General features: G+C 41.4%; 1 protein-coding gene across 1 annotated transcript; it reads right to left on the reverse strand.

Annotated features, from left to right (window-relative positions):
• Positions 1–1,536: 1,536 nt before the first annotated feature.
• Positions 1,537–21,373, reverse strand: SLC16A12 (solute carrier family 16 member 12). Its single transcript, XM_052661181.1, is given in 6 exon segments — positions 1,537–1,799; positions 5,186–5,445; positions 7,634–8,213; positions 9,809–9,952; positions 13,073–13,176; positions 21,171–21,373. Coding segments are annotated over 6 exon segments (1,554 nt in total).
• Between the last annotated feature and the right edge of the window lie 1,495 nt (positions 21,374–22,868).

The following is a 22,868-nucleotide window of genomic DNA, read 5'->3' on the forward strand; positions in this document are numbered from 1 at the left end:
TGTGTCCAGGCATTTGTGAGACCTCTCTGGGGACAGTGGATTGAATAACCTTCAGGGTCAAAATATTTCCTTGAGGTTCAGACTTAATTTTTTTTTTTTTTTTTTGGCCATGGGGCTCAGCATGAGGGATCTGAGCTCCCCAACCAGGGATCAAACCTGAAGCCCCTGAATTGGAAGCGTGGAGTCTTAACCACTGCACCTCCAGGGAAGTTCCCAGATTTAAAAGTTTTAATTAATTAAAATCTCCTTTCAAATGTATAACTTGCCCCTATTTATAAGTGCAGCATGATTTGGGATTCAAGATTGTAGTTCAGAGGACTTAAAATGGTTAGGGACAGGCTGGGGGTCTGACCTCTTTCTTATCTCCCCATGCCCTCCCCTCATCAATCTGAAGACCCAAACCATAGGGAGATAGGGTACTTGGAAATGAGAGAACTATCCTAATCCAGTGACTTAAGGTGTGTGAAAGAGTTCTATGAACTATAAAACAACACACCAGTAGCCTTCTTAACTTTGTCCTTCCTCTCTCCTGGCCAAAGCTATAATTTGTGAGAAGGCCACAGTGCTGAGGTTAACTCCCAAAGCCTTCTTATTCAGCGGAAAAGGTCCACCAAGTTCCTAATGATTATTTATAAAGAGATGAAGAGCAGTGGACGCTGGAACAATAACTGACACAGGGAGAAAGGAACCTCACTTTCAGAACATCTCTAGAATAATATTTTTCAGGCAAAACTCTCACCTTGTTTTGGGTAATGATGAAGTTAAATGTCTGATCTAAAAAGAAAACTCTCACCAGAGACCTGCTGATTCAAGAAATCAATTCCTGCCCAGCTGGAATGCTGCCAACATTTTCCCATTCCTAACAGGGAAGTCTACAGTTAAAATAAGTGCTCTATTTCTGAAGAAAAAAAGGGAAATGTTAGTGTTAACATTTCTGGTAAGATTTAGGAATCACCCACGTGATAGCAACAGAGGCGAGCACCTGGCCAGAGGAAATGAGCTTTCAGTGGCGGTGGAAGGTAAGGGTGCTAAACCTTCTTCCTGGTGGAGCTTCTCATTAGGATGTGAAACAGAGTGCTTAAAGAATAGATTCTTCAAAAGGCAGTGATTAAAATGGGATACCCCCTTTTCCAAACAGCATAAAGAAACCTACATGTCAATGCTTCTGGCTTACCTTCTAACTGAAGAAGGAAGGTGGAGGGACAGAGAGTTTGAAACAAAGCTGTTCCACTGTTATCTGCTTTAGTCATTTGTTGAAATTACCCCTGTTTACAGGAAATTATATCAGTTGTGTCCTAACATTCTCCACAGTGTGATGCTGTTTGAGTTCAATCGTGAATCCCAAATGGGGAAACTCTCAGCCGGTCCAGTTTGCTTTGTTATTTGCTATTTCCCAACCCCCTATGAACATATTAATAAAACAATAAATTTCCTTGGAAGGCAATGCTTCTGCCAAAATAAAGTCCTTCAGAAACATATACAATCCGGTGTCCCACCTCTCTCAGCCCTGAAGATTCCTAGGCTCAAAGCCATTGGTCATGTGGGGCTGGAACCAAGCATTGCTAGAGCCGCAGATTCCCCATCTTTCTGATCTAATTCTCTTGCTACAGAATAAGCCACCGAGCCATTGGTCCATAGCTGCATCTTGGGATCTGATTCTTTGGCAAGGAACCGCAGCTGGGTTTTTTTCATCTTCTTTACGACTCTAGCAAAGCCAAGCAACAGAGAACTAAATATCATTGAGAATCCACAGACAAGGAATGCTGCAGTGTAGCTGCCAGTTGTGTCTACAAGCCATCCTGTAACAAGCAACAGCAAGATGATATTGTTGAGTTGAAAATTTGACTATTTACTCATTCAAATCTAATAATTTGTGAGGATAATAACAATAGATTGCTAGCACCACCACTATCATTTTCACACAAAGAGTAGATCAAAAGTATTTTGCAACAGCTGAAAAATGCATTCTATTTTCTGGAGAAACTCCTAAATTGTTGTTATTATGTAAAGTGTTTAGAAGTACTACATTCTATACTATGAATAATAGTATTCTTAGTACACAATAAATATTAGTCATTATTAATTCCATGAATATGGTAGCAAAGATAAAAACATCATTCAAATTACAGAGTTTAGGATTATCTCTTTATCTAGAGTGTGAAGAGTATAATCGTACAGAACCCTAGTAGTAATGTTCCCAGCACCCATATACTGTCTACCTTGAGTAACAGAACATGCTCCTAGATAAAGCAGAATCCAAATTTCCTAATAGATCCAGACATTTTACCCTATCCAGTTTGAAAATCAGATCGTTGGGCCATGTTAAAGTTTCACATGCAAATTTCACGAAGCATAATTCTGTAATCACAGCTTTTTAAAATGTATCTGTTGTTGCAACAAATTAACCACAATATCAACTCCCGCTCTAAATTTTGAGGAGAATCAGAGTATATGATATGCAAAATATAAGTCCCAATAATCAGGGACTCAATGGGGTAAAATTAGACATTGGCAGGAAATTATTTTGTAATTAAAAAGGTTTTTAAAGTTCCTCCAAACTTTACTTATGTGCCAAGAAAATCCACACAGAAGTATATGACTTCTGCTCTCATCTACTTCAACAATTAGCCAAAAATGGCATGAAAAAATTATGAGAAGCCCCATAACGTTTCCTACAATCCAAAGTGAAAGTGAAGGTTGCTCAGTCATGTCCAACTCTTTGTGACCCCATGCACTATACAGTCCATGGAATTCTCCAGGCCAGAATACTGGAGTGGATAGCCTATTCCTTCTCCAGTGGATCTTCCTGACCCAGGAATTGAACTGGGGTCTCCTGCATTGCAGGTGGATTCTTTACCAACTGAGCTATGAGGGAAGCCTACAATCCAAACTGTTACTCTCAAATATTTTAGTTATGTTATTTACCTGTGCATTCCTTTAGCAGCAAGCAGGAGACTGAGTAAAGAACTGTCATCTTAAAAGTCGTTAAATAAGAGAAGTATTACAACAGGAACTCACACACTGATCCTCTAATACCTAGTAATGAGTATACTATCTGATATGCCAAATGCGGGAGAAGACTCTTGTGAATCCCTTGGACTGCAAGGAGATCCAATCAGTCAATCCTGAAGGAAATCAGTCCTGAATATTCACTGGAAGGACTGATGCTGGAGCTGAAGCTCCAATACTTTAGCCACCTGATGCACTGACTCATTGGAAAAGACCCTGATGCTGGGAAAGATTGAAGGCAGAAGGAGAAGGGGGTGACAGAGGACAGATGGCTGGATGGCATCACCTACGCAATGGACATGAGTTTGAGTAGGCTCCGGGAGTTGGTGATGGACAGGGAAGCCTAGCAAGCTGCAGTCCATGGGGTCTCAAAGAGTCAGACATGACTGAGCGACTGAACTGAACTGAACTGAATTCAAATGAAGGCCATGGTTTGACAAAAGGACCCAGGAATCCTCATTTATGTTCCATGACTGTTTAACAGAATCACAGTGTTCCTAAAGGTTGGTAAATACAAAAACTGGCTATGGAGGGAGGATATGAGAACATCCTGGGGCTCTTTTCCAAAACTGAAGCACTAAACATACCATCCTATATCATGGAGTTTAAACTGACCAGGAGTTTTTATCTGTAGCCATCAAGCAGTCACAATTTCTCCTGGTTTGACACTTTAGCAATTGCTGGGTTTGGAAATAACTTGAACTGTTGTCTATTTATAACAGTTGCTAAAGCAGCAATCCTGCCTTCTTCAAAATGTCCCCTTCTTTCCTTCTAGGCAAATGTTTACTTCATTTCTCGTTTGCCTGTCTTCAGAGACCTTGTTCACTCTCAGTTTTAATCTAGGCAAGGAATAATCTGGACCAATCGTTCTCATTCTTTAGTGTACAGGAGAGTCACAAGAAAACTGCTTGAGAATGTAGGTTCCTGGAACTCACCCCTAAAGATCCAAATCACAGATGGAGGGTCATGGAACCTGCAGTCTAACAAGGGTCCCAGGGGACTCTGTTGCAGTGATCTCAAGACCTCATCCTGAGAGGCGCTGGTCTAGACTCTACACCCCAAGAAGATGGAGTGGGTTCTTACCTGTTTGCTGATGCACCAACAGCACCAGACACAGTGCCGATGTACACAGCAATAAATATCTGTTGAATTACTTGTTTAAGGCATGCAATACATATTTCCTGAATTACCTAATGGACTCAATGAATATTTGTGGAATTACTGAATCATGTTTTTAATGTCTTATCATTTTACAAAACATTCTAGATGCTTTATCTTGAGTCCCAAATCTGTGGATCCAAATCTGCCCTCCCTCTAACGCTCGGATTTCATCCTTAAATACCTTATTGGGTATTTCAGATATCTGAGTATGTCTAAATATTACATTTATTATTTTCTGGCAAAGCTACTCTCTTGCGCTGCCTTATTTCTTTCAAGTGTGCCATCATCTCCTGATATATTGGACTTGTTCCCTCCTTCATACCCCCACATGCTCAAATCAGTTGATTTTCCCCCCAAATTTCCTCCTTTGACCACAGAGTTCATTCTCATTTCTGCTGCAGAAGCCACAGTTCAGGCCTTTATCAGATGGCTCCTGAACTATCAGAATGAAATTCTAACTGCTTCTCCACTAAAGTACTAGATCATCTTTCCAAAACACATTCTGTATTACTCCTTTGCACAAAAGCTGTAATACTTTAGAGACCCATATCCTCTGAAGTATATAGGGCCCCACCTCCTTTAGCGGGCACTGGAGACACTCCACTATGACACCTGTACATTAACATTCCAGCTCACCACCTACCTCATCATTCTACCTCTACTGAAACCCTCTATGCCCGCCAGCCTTCCCTCTGAATGTGCCCAACTTATATCTAAGTCTGAACAGCTGTTTCATTCCATTGCTCCCACCGTTTGTGTGGAACAGAATCAAGATCCTAATTTGGGACTCTTTTTCCCCAAGTACACTAAGGTCCTCCGTTAGTTGGAAGAAGATTATACAACAAAGGAAGTACGTGAGACCATGGTATTTTGGCGGCTCGGCCATTCCTTTCTCTTTCTTTCTTCCCAACTTACTTCCACTTCTCATAGTATGTTGTGTGAGTCCACTGTTTTTACATCAAAATGACAAAGAGAAGAGCTGACTGGGGTCAGGGGGTTTCCTCTGGAAACTTACCTGCGATGGGTGGGCTCACCAAGTACGGCACCGCATGCAAGAAGTACACCACGCCGAGTGCTGATGACAGAGAGGTGGTCCCCACGATTTCTGCGGTCACTACTGGGATCAAAGTCACATAGGCACCATCGAAGTAGCCAAAAGTACAAGCGAAAGGCACGAGCAGGGGAAGGCTTTGAAGCATTGGGAGGCAGAGATAGCAGAGCCCATCCAGTCCGATGGCAAAGAGGTAGCAAACATACTGGTAGTTCTTCAGACACCTGTGGATTTGAAGACCAAGAATGAGTGCAGGACACTCGGCTTCTATCAAAGAGCTCTAGAATCCTGGCCATGTAGCGGTAAGCGCTTTATTTATAGAGATGGCCTCCCCATTGTGTGCCTTCTACGTTGTCTTCCTATCTTTCTTTTGGTATATGCAAACGCAAGAATGGATCTTCCCAGGAAGCATTATGGTAGAAAATAACCCGTGCACTAAAATTAGAAAGATAGACGTTTGAGTCCAGTTCTCCCATCTACTAACTGCCTAACTCTAACCTCAATTCCTTTAGCTATAAAAAGAGATGTTATCTATCTCAGAGTTAATCAAGGAAATTTGTGAAATAACACATAGAGGGTCAGGAGACTAATATTTTCTGCAAGTCTACCATATTCGATGCTTTCAGATACATCATCCATTAGTCTCCAGCTCTCCATATATGTTCAATAACCCAAGGGGGTATACAAAGAGGAAGCCGTGACATGAAGAAATGAAAATGATTTGCCAGAGATTATGATGGTCGTGTATTAGGACTAAGTCTTATTTCAAGATCTCCCCAGTGGCACATCCATGAATATTTTCCCTTTGTAGATCCAAACCCATCTATGATAGCAAATATCACAAAGACTCTGTATTATATTAGCATCAGCAATTTACACGTTATAAATTATGTAAGAAAAGAAAAGCAATTTATGCTTTTCTGCTTGTAATCTCATGTGAGCCTCACAAAATGCTATAAAGTCCTTAGGCAAATATTGAACTGGTCCATTTTACAGATGAAGACCCGTGAGGATCTGAGAGTTGGGTGATTTTCTCTAAGTCTCAGGGATAATATGGGGCAGAGCCAGGACAAGAACTTGGGTCTTTTATATCTTAGACTAGAAATCCCTCTTTCAGATCTGTATCAGACTGCTTCTGGTTGGGTTATTTGATTGTAAAGAAAGATACCCTTTGCTCTTCCCCACATTCCTTAGCTATTAAAAGTGTGGCTTTTATATTTAATCCTAAATATTGTATTCATGATACTGGTGAATGGCAGTTGGATCCTGATTACTTCCCAAAGACATAACAGCTAAGAAGCCACGTGATGATAGCTCTCCCAGGTCATAGCTCAAGTGTGAAAAGTCTATCATTTAGGAGAATATGAATAGTTTGCTCTCTTCAATCTAGATTAGCATTAGCTGAAGAAACTACTCAGATTTCTTAAAATACTGGTTTCTAAGTCTAAAATTATAATGAAGCTATTTGCTTCTTGCACTGTCAAACATAAATATGTGGTGCTATAGATAACGTGCTATTATCGACCTGGTCCTCCTACCGAGACTGCAGTCCATTCCTCTCTCTGTTGCCAGCCAGTCTCTGGGGTGGTTCGCAAGACACTAAAACCACAGTGACCAGTCAGAAGTTGTTTTACTGGAGGACTGACCTGACTTAGAATGGAATTAAATTTGTTACCAGAACTCGTAACTATCCTTTGCTTCTGCCACTTAGACATACCCATCATTCTAAATTATCTAGATCAGGGGTCAGCAAACTACGGCCAAATCTGGCCCACCACTTGTTTTTTGGACTGTGAACTTAGAATGGTTTTCCCATTTTTGAATGATTGGAAAAAATCGAAAGAACGACAAAATGTTGTGACATGCAAACACTGTGTGAGAAACTAAAATTTTAGTGCCCTTAAATAAAGTCTTATTGGAATATGGCCATTCTCTTTCAGTCACATATTGTCTATGGCTGCTTCTGTGCTACAAGAGCAGCGTTGGGTGGTTGGGATCATATGACCTACAAAGTCAATGAGACTTTATCTCTTTAATGTCTATCCCTGTACAAAAAGTTTGCCGACGCCTGACTAGAAGAACCAACAAGGGAGTTGCCTTCAGATATTGAAAACCTGTTAATATTATTTAGACCTAGGTATTCTAGAGGGTAAGGTGATGAAAGGGAAGTCATTCAGTCATGTCTGACTCTTTGCAACTCCATGGACTAGAATTCTCCAGGCCAGAATACTGGAGTGGGTAGCCATTCCCTTCTCCAGGGGATCCTTCCAACCCAGGGATTGAACCCGGGTCTCCCACGTTGCAGGTAGATTCTTTACCAGCTAAGCCATCAGGGAAGCCCAAGGTGATGAAGGGAAACTCAAAGCTTAAAGTTCCTTGTGGGGAACCAGTGGTGGTTTCACAGATTTTTACCTTCTGTCAGTTAGCCATCCGAACGTGATATTGCCAATAATGTCAATCACCCCAAGAATAGACATAAGAAAAGCAGCTTGCTGATGAGTCACTCCCACACTCAACGCATAAGGCACGAAGTACACAAACAGAGGGCTACAGCCATAAGCCATAAACAGGACAGAGATGGCCAACACGACAAAGTCTGACATCAGTAGAAAACTGTATTCCTGCTGCAAAGAGCCACAGAGGCAGGTCTGCACCCATTCTTTAGTCCAAGTCGAACAGGGAGATGCCCGCTTCAAGTCTTGTGTCCGAGTTCTGCAGACATGGTTCTGCTCTGGAGTGGTCTGGTCCTCTTTAAGAGTGATCGGCCGCATCAAGGCACCGCAGACACAGAGATTCAAAACGAAGCCCCCAAGGATGAGTAATGCTCCTCTCCAGGAAAACTGTTCAATAAGGAGCTGAACCACAGGAGCCAGGATGAAGATGCCAATGCCACTTCCTGACAGGGAGATCCCATAAGCAAGGGCTTTCCGTCTGCTGAAATACTTGCCAACCATGGCAATAGCTGGAGAGTAACAAAGTGCAAATCCAAGACCTGGTGATAAAGAGAAGTCTATGAGTGCTAATGGTATGCCATGAATAGCCCCTGAAAGAACATCTCTGAGAATCATACTATTGGGATTTAAGAGAATCTAAATCTCAAGTAAATCCCTTTAAAATTGCTTTCTACATCAAGCTGAAAATGAGTCTCCCCTCACCAGCCATCCACAATTTGGAAAGTATAGCATCTGTATGACTTTCTTCTTGGGAAGAAAAGCTTTAAGGGACTATGACTTAAGCAAAATAAAATGAAGACTTTAAAATCTATTATACAAGTTAAATTTGAATTAACTAGAAAATCAGGATAACACTGACCTGAGAAATGTATTCTTACCACAACAATTCTTTTTTAAATAAATTAAAGTTAATTTTAGTAAATTAAGTGATCTCCAGGTAATTTAAGTATTATTAAATTATTGATAAGACTTACATTATTGATAATACTTAAATTATCCAGAGAATTACTTTAACTCATCACTGCACATGGAGATACAACCCTGATTATCTGGACCACTTTGGAATTTGTATTTAAATAGCATATGTGATCCTGTGAAAGTTCCAGAGTAATTTCAAATATTAAGAAACGTGCTAATTTTACCCATGAACATAGCATGTACATATAGCAACCTGAAAATATCCCCAGCAGAAAAGTCTCTTCAAGATTTTCCAGTTCTATTTTTTTTAAGTCAAGAAAATCAGAAAGGCTTTAAACCTGGAATTTAAACATCAAGGAAGGAAAAGGAGAACTGCCTGCACCTCCTATTTCCATCTTCGGGGTAGGGTGAGCAATGATCCCAGTTTGCTTGGACTGAGGGGTTTCCCACATGTGAGGCTTTCAGCACCAGGCCCAGGACAGTTTCTGGTAAACTGAGAGGATGGGACACCCTAGTGGTCAGGCCCTTTGGGTGACATGGGACAGATAGATACCTTTTCAGCTGACAGATCCCGATTTATAACCTCACTGTGAGATTATATCTTTTATTGGCCAGATCATGCTAGCCCCTCCAACCAACCTTGATCCTCTGCAGTCCCTGTAAGTGGGATCTGTGGAATGCACATCGGTTGCTTCTCTTTCTATGGACTTCATTCTCTGAAGTATATTTCCATAACATTGAAAGAGAATGTGTGATATAAGAATATTCACAAGAGGCTTTTTTTTTTTTTTTTAACTGTAAACCCCCATTTATTGGACAATGATACTCACTAAAAAGTAAGGGCAACTCTGGTCAACCACAGATAGTATTTCTATGTCTTGGCAAAGATGCTGGGAGAATGATCATTGCTAAAAATTTATGTTGCCCTGGCTAATGTTGCTCTGCTTCTGAGTGAAGGATCTCAGCCATACATGGCTGCCCAAGGAAAGTCAGCAGTCACTGTTGTCACGTGGCTGAATTAAAGTGCTGACACAGTCTCATTACATATGACAGTTCATTAAATTTCTAGCCCTTGTGTTTAATCGTTTGGTAGGCAGATGTTCAGCTAAATTATGCATCCAACAATAGGAATATTTTATGAATTACTGCTCTGTGGGAAGGCTTAACAACCCCTGGATAGGGTGGGATGAGAAAGGGTGGTACAAAGTGCCCTTACCTGTAAGAACTCCCAGAGTGAGGTAGAGATGCTTCAGACTGGTGGCAAACGAGCCCAGGATGAGACCAGTGGATGCAAGCAAGCCACCCAGCATGATTCCCACTTGACAGGAAAAATGGTTACTGACAACACTCCCAAGTGGAGCTTCAAAAACAATAATAAATAGGTTCAACATAGAGGCCTTGAGGGCGCTGTGTACAGGCTGGGGTGCTGTATCAGTGGCGCAGATAGCCGCCCATCCTCAGATCCTCGAGCCCACCCCACTCATTCTATGGAGTTAGAAACCAAGGGGAGAGGGAATGACCTGCCTACCCGACTCATCCTATGCAGTTAGAAACCAAGGGGAGAGGGAATGACCTGCCCACCCCACTCATCCTATGGAGTTAGAAACCGAGGGGAGAGGGAATGACCTGCCCACGGTCCCACAGAGAGCAAGTGGCAAGGCTAGAATCAGGAGCAGGTCTCCTGACTAGCATTTGACTGCTCATTCCATTTCTCCATGCTAGAATGGTCATAATCCCAGGAGAATGGGCTGCTTTTCAAACAGCAAGCCAGTTCCTTGAAATGAAGGCCTTGGACAGAATTTAAACACACTGCATCTAACGTGACCTTGATTTAGCTCAACGGTTGCACAGTGATATGCCTTGTATGTTTCACATAACATGGATAATACACAATTAACAACAATAATGACAGGTATATTGTGGAGAAGAAGGTGGGCAACACTGCATGGCCAGCAGTGTTATGCAAGAAAAGGCCAGGGAGAGAGATCACAGACACACTTCACAATCTGGCACTGCTTCTGGGCTTTTGAAAACCCTGTGGATGAGAAACGAAAGCCCAGAAAATCTAGGAAATGCGATGATAACATTTCAGTTAGCCTCATTCTATCTGTGGTTTAACAATGTGTCAGAATTATGCCAACTTCCAGGTTTATAGGATAATAATTCAAGCTGGAAGAGGCCAAAAAGAAACTAAAGTTCAGGGGAATATGACATGCCCAAGATCACCAAAAAATATTCAGCTCAGGGCACCTGACACCGAGTACAATGTTATTTCACCCTATTATTCTGGCTTCTTGGGTCTTTCAGGCAGAGGAGATGAGTGGAGAAAGCATGCGAATTTCTTTCTAAAAAACAATTCATGCTGACACCAGTATTCATGGGAACAAGATCAGAAGAGCCAATTCTCTGGGTATCTGTAGAGTATAATTTTTATATAGATCAGGTTAAAATTGGGGCTTGATTCAAATGTACATGATAGCATCAGTCATCAGCCTAATATCCCATCTAGTTGGAATAGTAGCTGGATGCATATATAACCTCTAGATAATAGGAATGAGCAAATCTCCTAAAAATACATTTAATTCTCCAGGCTGATGCTGTAATGGCTCTTGGAAAGTGACAAGATGTATATGAAACTCAATGAAAAATGTTCACTTCTCTGCCCATCATAGTGCAGATATGGCCCCAAGGTATGTCCCAGATGTGATTCTGCAGCCTCTTGTCCATACTCCAAACTCAACTAATGTCACCAGATAAGCAAACGAGTATACAGTAATTGGGTACAAGAGGACTCAAGGCCTTGGATAGAACTTAAATACACTGCATCTAACATGACCCTGCTTTAGCTCAACGGTTCACATGGTCATTGTGACCACAGTGGTCACTGAAGGCCATTTATTCCTCTTTGAGGGATTATAAATACTCTCCAAAAGATAACAGTGGGAGAAATGAGTCACCTGCGTCCTTCGTGAAAGATAAACATGGAAGTTCTCACTGCCATGAGCACAGGCGTGCTCACACAAAGACAATGACTACTCATCTGACCCTGAAAATCAAGTGATCATCTTAATGTTTTAAATTAAAAAGATAGGCTAGAAAACCCGAGTTATGATTTCTTGATCCCTTCTGACCTTCCAGTGTTATCAGTAGCATCAACTTAGTGGTCTTGTGAAACCTAGAATTGCATTCAAATAACCAAGGAACTACATCAGAACAAATCAACCTGCTCCTGATTACGTACATTTTTCTAAAAATAAATATGAACCAGTACCTAGAATGGAACGGTGATGTAATTTATGTGTTACTGGAGAGGGCAATGGCACCCCACTCCAGTACTCTTGCCTGGAAAATCCCATGGATGGAGGAGCCTGGTGGGCTGCAGTCCATGGGGTTGCTGGGAGTCGGAGACGACTGAGCAACTTCACTTTGACTTTTCACTTTCATGCATTGGAGAAGGAAATGGCAGCCCACTCCAGTGTTCTTGCCTGGAGAATCCCAGGGACGGTGGAGCCTGGTGGGCTGCCGTCTATGGGGTCGCACAGAGTTGGACACGACTGAAGCGACTTAGTAGTGTAGTAGTAAACCATATAGCATTTTCTTCTGCCACCAAGATATGGCCTGAAGAGATAACAGTTTTTTTTAAAAATGTTCAGGAGTCAATAAATGAAAGGATTTAATGGGTCAAGCCTGCAAACAGATCATTTCAATTTGACCCAATCTCATAAAATTTCTATGACACTCCTTTAATAACTTTGGTTGGAAATTTTTAAAAAGAAAAATCTCAAGGCTACTTTCTCTTTACTGTACAGATGGAATGAGAGACTCCACGAATCTTGAGACCACTCTACACATTATGTATAGCACCTTTGTGGTTCTGGAAGGATATTATAGCCATCGTGAACATGCTTATCTTATGACTGCAACATTCTATTTTTCCACAATACTTGTCGAAGAATGAAGACGTATGCATGAAAAATAAATCAATGAGCCAAATTTTGAACTCTCTGGGAAGGAACGAGAGTGAAAACAAAACTTGAGGCACGATGCGCATATTACTGGCGTGTATTTAAGGAGACTGCATGGAAATGGCTCACAGTGCCTTCTGATGGCTGTTTACACGACTGGAAAATAAGAAGACAACAAGACACAGTGTACAATGTATAGTTAGCTGCATCCAAAATCAGGACAAGTCCTGTGATGCCTGGCTCCCTCGCTTTATATGGAAGAACCAAATGGTAAGTATCCAACTGACTGTACTCACTACCTGGTCCATCCAATATCAACGAAGAACATTAATTCCAACAGCATGTCTGATTGAGTTGGGTTAAAGGCAGGATCATATTTTTCTCTTTACATAGTTTTAGTCAATTTTTACCATAGCCCTTCTACTCAGAAAAACAGGTCATCAGAGGCAGTGGAAGGTCACTGTCATGTACAGTTCAAAGGGAGCCAGCAATTGTCTATCTCTGGAGATACTTACCACAGAGCATAGTCACACAGTCTACAATGGAATGGATCCAGGCTGTCTGTGCATAATCCTGAGAGAAGTATGTCTGGAACTCCACAAAAAAAATTGAAATACATCTGAAAAAAAGTGCAAGTATTTTATACAAAAAACAATGAATATAGATTTGACCTAGAGCTTCAAGTTTTGGTTCAATCAGCTGTTCCAGTCTCTAAGGGTTTTAATTGATTTTGATTGATTTTCAATGATACATTGCTGGTCCATAGTGAGTGGGAAATCAGAAGCTAACCATTGGACATTCTAAGGGATAAGAACAAGTGTTCATTCACTACAGGGGCTGTGAAGCCAAGTAGATGTGAAGATCACTGCTGTAGGAAAAGTCTTATAGAAAAGATGGCAGGACAAACACATGGGTTCTTACTCAGCTTAGTGTTTCACTAACATCTGTAGCTTCTAAGAGATGGTTGTTTAAGTTACGATTTGACAATAAACTATTATACATCACCCACCAATTTCACTTCTAGGTTTTAACCAAAGTTAATAAACAGATGATGGTGATAATAATAATAGAAAACAATAATACAAAAAAGTTACACATATATTGTGGTTAACAATTTATAATAGCCAAATGTTGTCACCAACCTATTTGTCCACCAGTAGGGACTGGTTTAAAATTAAAACACGCTGAAATGATAAGGGACTGAAATTAAAAGATGCTTGCTCCTTGGAAGAAAAGCTATGACAAACCTAAGTAGCAGATTAAAAAGCAGACATTACTTTGCCAACAAAGGTCCGTCTAGTCAAGTCTATGGTTTTCCCAGTAGTCATGTATGGATGTGAGAGCTGGACCATAAAGAAGGCTGAGCGCCAAAGGATTGATGCTTTTGAACTGTGATGTTGGAGAAGACTCTTGAGAGTCCCTTGGACTGCAAGGAGATCCAACCAGTCCATCCCAAAGGAAATCAGTCCTGAATATTCCTTGGAAAGACTGATGCTGAAGCTGAAGCTCCAATACTTTAGCCACCTGATGCGAATAACTGACTCATTAGAAAAGACCCTGATGCTGGAAAATATTGAAGGCAAGAGGAGCAGGGGACGACAGAGGACGAGATGGTGGATGGCATCACCGACTCGATGGACATGAGTTTGAGCAAGCTCTGGGAGTTGGTGATGGACAGGGAAGCCTGGCATGCTGCAGTCCATGGGATCACAAAGAGTCAGACATGACCGAGCGACTGAACTGAACTGAACTGAACTGAACTGAGGGACTGCTTAAGTAACTTATAGGATCTCAATAAAATGAAATATTTATTAGGTATTTGATTTATTGACTTGGAAATAAATTCACAACATAATGTTAAGAAACAAACTAAGTTACAAAATAGTTCACGTAGAAAGGGCTTATTGTTATAAAAACACAGTTTATGTAAACAAAAAAAGCCTCAAAGCATATAAACCAAAATGTATCCAGCCATTACATGTGCATGGTGATACTGTAAATGGTTTTTATTTTGTTCTGCACTTTGAATTATTTGACAGTGAATATTTCTTATACAGAAACTTATGTGTGTGTGCATATACATATATATGACAGTATATATACAGAGACAGAAACAAACAGAATATTTTATGTTGAAAAATAGAGAATTACTTAGGAAAAACAAGACATAAATGAGTCAGAAGCAACAGTTTGTACCATTGTACAACTCAGACGGAACCACACGCAGATTAGCAGGGTGTCCTACTGCAGGCCAGGAAGCTTTTAGAGCTCCATGATAGCGGGGAAAGAAATCAGGTCTTGCAGCTGGGGATGAGATAGAAGGGTATCTGTCTCCTGGGACAGGCCTTACAATCCAGCTCCTTATGCTTCAACAGCCCCTAGCAACCTGTTATTTATTCTTCCTGACTCTCCAGTTGCTGCTGGAAGTGAAAGTGAGTAGATGGGAAAGTTAAAGAAGAGGGAAGAGAATGAGGAAGCCTGAGGACAGTGGTGTCAGGCAGGTCTGGCTTTACAGTTTACAACCTATACAACTGCACAGAATCTGATACTTAGAGGCATAAAACTTGGTTTAACTCAGCTGTCACTGTCTTAAAATTCCTTATAATTTTATCTTTGAAGTTGCGTTTTCTAAGTGAAGTCCACTGGGACAATGAAGCATGCGTGTGAGCCGAGAAGAGCCACAGATTCTTCAGTCTGCAGTTCTTAGAGATGCTCCAGGTCACAAAACTCCAGCAGACTCTTGTGTGGGAGTCCAGTAAAGCTCAGACTGAGTACAAGGTAAGTGGGTTATGCCTATAACTGAGTGATCATGGACATAGGGGAGGAAGAGAGACCAGGCTTTCCTTTCAAATCAACACTTGCTTCAAATGCAGAAGGCAGTGATACTGTAAGAAACACAAAGGTACAAGGATTCCTATCAGATCCTTTGTTACTCATGTTGCTTCTCGGTATTATTTGATCCCGTATGCTGAAAACGATGACACAGAAGGAAAGAAAAAGATAGGGCTACTGGTAATATTAAGATGATCAGTAGATCTGTGCTAGTTTCCATTTTTCTTTACTCAGAACAACACCAAAGAGAAAACATCATGAAAAATCAAGATAGACTACTGAAAAAGGAAAAGCTTCCTATTTTAGTACATTTTTGTGCGCATAAGTCTGTGCTCAGTCGCAAAGTCTTGTCTGACTCTTTGCAGTCCCATGGACTGAAACTCACCAGGCTCCTCGTCCAAGAGATTTCCCAGGCAAGAATACTGGAGTGGGTTGCCACTTCCTACTCCAGGGGATTTTCCCAACCCAGGGATCAAACCCAAGTCTCTTGCATTGGCAGGTGGATTGTTTACCACTGAGCCACCTGGGAAGCCTTTTAGTATATTTACCAGCCCTTTCTTTCCTGCCTTTTGGACAAGAGGCCTTGCATTTTCCTCTTGCACTGGGTCCTGCAATTATGTTGCCAGTGCTGGTGATAGGAAAGAGAAAAGGGATGGGATAGGATGCTAAATTCTAAGTCCCAAAGGCGCTGGGGTGGAGTTTGATGTGCAGAAGATAGATTAGGATCAGCACTTGTGGAAGTGTCTTCTCTCCACTAAATAGTTTTGGGAAATTTAAAATCTGTGAGGCTATGTTTGTCTCTTGTGACTTTTTAAAAATCTTGTTCTATTGTCATTTTGCTTTCTGTTTGATGCTTTTTCCCCCAACTGATAATGATTAGTCATATCAAACTATAGGCATGCAAAATTCAAAAGTAACACTTGAGATTCTTGTCTAAACATGTGAGTAGGCTTGTCAGCGGTAAAATTTAATAACTACATACACAGGCTTCTGAATGACTGTGACTTTTATGAAATATGGGAGGGATTATTGTGGTCCTTTCCTTTGTTCTCCAAACAGAAAGGACCATGGAACTTTATAGATGGTAAAGTTTTATGATTTATGCCTTGTAAACACAGACAGTGAAATCTAGGCGTCCTAACCACTAGAGCACCAGGGAATTCTCTCTATAAATATTTTTTGAATGAGGAAGAGTAACAGACAAGAAGAAAGTACTGAGGCTCAGATTTTTCCAGAAGGTGAGACCCATGGGCATGCATGTTGGCTTTGACAGGCTTTCCCCAAGTTTTGGTGCCAGAGGTGTTTGCCCCTTAAGAAGTGAGAGGCCACCAAGAGGGGTGATGCACAATGATGAAAGCACATATTACAGAAATATAAAATAAGCCTAAAGCTCAATGGATATTCAGTTGAGGAATTAGTCTAATTTGGGTCCTTTGGGAGTGGAGACTAGAGAATCAGGAAGTCTCCATGAAAGGGGCTTTGCTGGTGGCTCAAAGGTAAAGAGTCCGCCTGCCAAAGCAGAAGACTCAGGAGATGCAGATTCAGTCCCTGGGTGGGGAAGATCCCCTGGAGGAGGGAATGGCAACCCACTCCAGTATTCTTGCCCATGGACAGAGGAGCCTGGAAGGCTATTAGTCCACGACGTCACAGAGTCAGACACAACAGAGAGCACACAAGCAAACACTGGCACGACCTGAAAGAAAACAAATTTTATTGGCGGTACATGTGCTTCTCACCCCAAGTTATTTTTGTTGTCCCTTGGAATATTTGGGCATCTGACAGATGTCAGCAGAACTGGTTTCTGATCTCTGATTCCCATGCTGAATAACTGAGAGTTGTGATAAAGCTTCTAAATCTCTCAGGGTCTTGATTTCCTCATCTATAAATTAAGCGTTTGGAGAAGCCAGACTGTATCAGTCAGATTGGATTCGATTGTGCTGCAATAGCGAACAACCCCGAACAGCCTCCAGGGGTTAGTAGGTTTTATTCATGATATCATCCAAGTGGTGTTTGCTATATCATTCTCAGAGATACTCTCTCTCAAGGGGTCAACATACTTGCTGCCTCTATCTTGTCACTGTGCTGTAAAATTCTTCTCTGGCTCCTGGAGAACTGGAAGCTGACAACATCTGATATTTGGTAAAGACTTTTTTTTTCCTCGTTGATGAAGTTATCCACTAAGTCAGCACAGTAAGTAATCCACTGGGCAACGCAGCCCAGTGGTTAAAAGTACTATCACTTACTCACCATGTGACTTTGGACACATTATTCAACCTCTGTGTGTTATTACCAGGATTAAATGATTTAATCAATGAAAATTGTTTGGAATAATGCCAACAAACACAGAGTAAGTGTTCAGGTAACATGAGAAATTATTTACAAGAACTGAGCCTTTAAACAAACATTGCTTTTCAAGTATCAACTCCAATTCAATTTTTCAAGTTACTAATAGAATGTCATGTAATTCCACAATGAAATGAATTTATTAACATAGATAATGTGTTTGGTAATAACACATCTTGAAGCAAAAACAGGTACTCAATGCATATTAACAAGCACAGGGAGCAAATAACAGGAATGACTGCTTTAACAACCTGCACAACTTTAAGCTTTTTATAAATTTCATGTGTAAGAAAGCATTACCAGTTACAAGGCAAGAGTGAAATATGACTTTTAAATGGTAGATTTAATGGTAGATTATAATGGTAGCATTATTTGTAAAGCAAAAGCCAGGAGACAATATAAATGTCCATCAATAAAATCATTTTAAATACATTATGGACTCATCTATATGAAATCTTAAGTATCTGTTTTCCAGTGAGGCAACCCTTGTGCATCGTTGATGGGACTGTAAACTGGTACAGCCACCGCAGGAAACAGTATGGGACCCAACAATCCCACTGCTGGGAATAGATCCATAGAAAACGAGAGCCCGAACAAGAAAAGATGTCTGCGTCCCCATGCTCACAGCAGCGTGATTTACAACCGCCAAGACACGCATGGATAAACGGATAAAGAGGGTGTGGTGTATATATACAATGGAATATTATTCAGCCAGGAAAAAACACGTGGAAATCCTCCCACTTTGTAACAATATGAAAGGGCTTTGAAGGTATCCTGCTGCTAAGTTGCTTCAGTCATGTCGGACTCTGTGTGACCCCATAGACGGCAGCCCACCAGGCTCCCCTGTCCCTGGGATTCTCCAGGCGAGAACACTGGAGTGGGTTGCCACTTCCTTCTCCCATGCAGGAAAGTGAAAAGTGAAAGTGAAGTCGCTCAGTCGTGTCCAACTCTGTGCGACCCCATGGACTGCAGCCCACCAGGCTCCTCCGTCCATGGGATTTTCCAGGCAAGAGTACTGGAGTTGGGGTGCCATTGCCTTCTCTAAGGTATTCTGCTAAGTGAAATAAATTAAACAGAGAAAGACAAATACTGTATGATCGTATTCATATATGGAATCTAAAACAATAACCAGACTCATATAAAAAGAGATTAGACTTGTGGTTGCCAGAGACAGAGGGTGGGGGAAAGGGGACTGGAGGAGGGTGGTCAAAAATACTAACTTCCAGTTATGAGATAAATAAGCAGTAGTGATGTCATGTACAATATGATGACTACAGCTGACACTGTGGTATGATATGCAGGAAAGATGTTAAAAGAGTACATTCTAAGTGTTCTCTTCAGGAGGAGAAATTTTTTTTCCTCTTTTCTTCTTTCTTCCCTTTTCAGTGTAGTTATATGAGAAGATGGATGTTAGCTGAGCCCATAATATATGTAAATCAAATCATCATGCTTATAAACTACTATATATAAAATAGATAAACAATAAGGTCCCACTGTATAGCACAGGCAACCACATTCAGTATCTTGTAATAAACCATAATGGAAAAGAATAGGCTTCCCTAGTGGCTCAGTTGGTAAAGAATCTGCCTGCAATGCAGGTTCGATCCCTGGGTGGGGAAGATCCCCTGGAAAAGGAAATGGCAACCCACTTTAGTATTCTTGCCAGGAGAATTCCATGGAATTCTGGCGGGCTAAAGTCCATGGGGGTCACAAAATCCAACACAACTGAATGACTAACACTTTCACTTTTCTGTACCAGAAACTAACACAACACTGTAAATCAAACATACTTCAGTAAAAACTCATCAATATGTATGCCTTGAACCTATATAGTGACTAAGGTTGATTATTTCTTAATACAACTTGAAAAAAGTGGAAAAAAGAATTAATCAGACTGCCCAATAGGCACTGATTCTCTGAACTGACAAACCCCCGTGTAGGCTGTTGTCTTTGCTTCTGTCTTCAGTTCTCTTGGCTGCTTCCTGGTGCATCATACTTGTCTCCTCCAAGCTTATTCTGCTCAAGGACCCTACTCTCAGCCTCTCCCAGGAAGCTCTGAAGACAAGTCTTTGCTGCCAGCCACAAGCCTCTTTTTAAATTTCCAGCCGCCCTTCTTATAAAGCACCAAGCTCACTTCCAGAACTTTCCTCTCATCAAATTATATATAAAATAAATAAACTATTGATGAAATGCTTAAATGAATGATGAAAGCATCCACATGGAAGAACCAAGATGAAAGATTCCTTTCAACTCTATGACCTCCTCACTCCCAGAACAGAGGATCCATAAAATAGATGGGAGAAAAATCAGACTCAACCATCACATAATTTTAAATAAATCTACAGTTTATGATGACACATAACAAAACCTTATTGTAGCAAAAACACACACTGCTTCTTTCCTGCATTATCTGTTTGTCATGGGGAACACATCAATGCTTTTATGGATGATACCATCAAATAAAGTTATGTAGAGCAGCCGAGCAGAGAAGGCAATAGCACCCCACTCCAGGACTCTTGCCTGGAAAATCCCATGGATGGAGGAGCCTGGTGGGCTGCAGTCCATGGGGTCGCTATGAGTCAGGCACGACTGAGCGACTTCACTTTTGCTTTTCACTTTCATGCATTGGAGAAGGAAATGGCAACCCACTCCAGTGTTCTTGCCTGGAGAATCCCAGAGACAGCGGGCCCCCATCTATGGGGTCGCACAGAGTCGGACACGACTGAAGCGACTTAGCAGCAGCAGAGCAGCCGAGGGAGAGTTGCCAGAGAAGAGAGTTCAGTCTGAACAAAGGCACCTCTAGAAGAGCTGGCACATGCAGATTTCAAGTGTGTATTTATTCCAAATGTAAATGAGATGAAGGCATCTCAGCGTATGGCCATTTAACGCAAGTATATTCCACACTATATGTCCTTGAGTAAAAGAAAAAGAGGACCCACAACCCAAAGAGATGAGAGAATCCCTGCATTTGTGCTGTTTCTCTCCTTCAGCCCAGAGTTCAGCCTCCACTACCACAGCCAAGTGCAAAATGAAGCAAAAGGATTTCAATTTTAGGCTTTAAGCTTCCCGTGGCTCGGCATCCTGGTGAGCCGAGAGGTTCTCGTGGCTATTTTGAGCTTATACATTTGTCCTTTGTGGGATGAACTGCTTATGAAAATAAATGTCTGGCAATAGCCATGATATTTACTCAAAAATGTCATAAAACTCCAGGTTTATAGGTCAGATATTAAAAAAGAGATCACTATCCAGGACTTTTAAGTGTCAGAAAATGACGTTCCTTGCCAAGAAGAAGATATCTGAGCAGTCAAAGAAAACACACACACACATAACACACATATACACATTTATTTTCACAATGACAGGTTCAGAGATAGAATGCAGCCGAGTTAGGAAAATAGCCAGATCATAATAACAAATCAAGAAGAAAGTCCCACCTACCTGGTTACTGCCCGGGTGCAGATGGTAACAAGGAAACAGCCAGCCACGATCATCCAGCCCCAGCCTCCATCAGGAGGGGAGGTAGACCGAGCTCTATTTACTTTTGCCATACTTTCAATTCCTTTTTCTTCTTTCCCAAGTTACTCCAACAGCCCAGTTATGATCTTGGAAGGGTTTGCCGTCCAGTGACTTCCTGTTGGCATTCAAGATTGGCATAGAGTGCTACCTGGCACATGGGTTATTGGCCATCTAAAATAAAAAATCAGGACATATTTGTATTTCATTGCCAAAGATAGTTCTTCACTTGCAGAAAATGATTATTACCTTTCTCTTAAATATGAGTATTTGTGACTATGCAAACTGGACTGCAGCAAAGACCATTAGTTGTTCTTGGAACCCATCCCTCTTTTTTTTTTAATAACAGATCCTCTCAACTTTCAAGTCAAATCTAGGATGGCCATTTAAACTATTTTCCATGCCTTGAAGGTAGATGTGGCAACATGGATTAGTTAGACTAAAGGGATCTGAGCAAAATAATACATGCTACTTCTGGTTCCTCAGCTCAAAGGCAAAGGATGTCTCAAGACACGCACCACCTCCTTTCCCACAGACTGGAACATGGACGAGGAGATGAGACAGCTCCAACCATACATGCCTGAACATTGACCTGGGGGCTGGCAGAGCTACGGGACAGGATGAGCCTGGGTTCTCAAACGACTCTGTGGGGAAGAGGTGCCTCTCCAGGTCTGGGTTTCACCTACCCACTATTATGCCAAAGGTAAATATGCTTCAGCTGTATTTGTGCTGTGCGGTGCTAGGTGGCTTCAGTTGCGTAGACTCTCTGCTACCCTATAGACTATAGCCGGGCAGATTCCTCTGCCCATGGGATTCTCCAGGTGAGAATACTGAGTGGGTGCCATGCCGGCTCTCTATGCTGGAGTCTTTCAACAGCTTAGGCTATGTCTTAATTATTATACTGAATGATTCTGACAGTAACTGCTTTGGCATTTCTGACCAAGAACGCTATAATTCTTAGATGGAAAAAACTGAAACGAGAATGAAAAATAATGAAACAGAACAGAAAGCCCAGAAACTAGTACATAATAATTCAATAAAACTAAATAAGGTAGCAAACAGGGATAGATGGGAAAAAAAAGATTATTTGCTACATCCTGTTATAACTCTCCATTTAATTTTTGACTTTCTAGATATATCAGAATTACATGGGAAAAAAAGTAGTTTAAAATTTAGGTGAAAATACAGGCAAACATTTATCTGATCTCTGGATGGGCAAAGGATTCCCTGAGATGTAAAGTGATATCAACAAATTAAGGGAAACTTTTGTTGATTTGTCTTAATCAAAATTTAACATTTATATACATCAACTCCAGGACTTGGTGATGGACAGGGAGGCCTGGCGTGCTGTGATTCATGGAGTCACAAAGAGTCAGAAACGACTGAGTGACTGAACTGAACTGAACTGAACTGAATACATCAAAACATGTAATCAGTTCAGTTCAGTCGCTCAGTGGTGTCCGACTCTTCGTGACCCCCTGAATCGCAGCACGCCAGGCCTCCCTCTCCATCACCAACTCCTGGAGTTCACTCAGACTCATGTCCATCGAGTCAGTGATGCCATCCAGCCGTCTCATCCTCTGTCGTCCCCTTCTCCTCCTGCCCCCAATCCCTCCCAGCATC

Source organism: Budorcas taxicolor, chromosome 23, assembly GCF_023091745.1.
Source record: "Budorcas taxicolor isolate Tak-1 chromosome 23, Takin1.1, whole genome shotgun sequence".
Taxonomy (NCBI): domain Eukaryota; kingdom Metazoa; phylum Chordata; class Mammalia; order Artiodactyla; family Bovidae; genus Budorcas; species Budorcas taxicolor.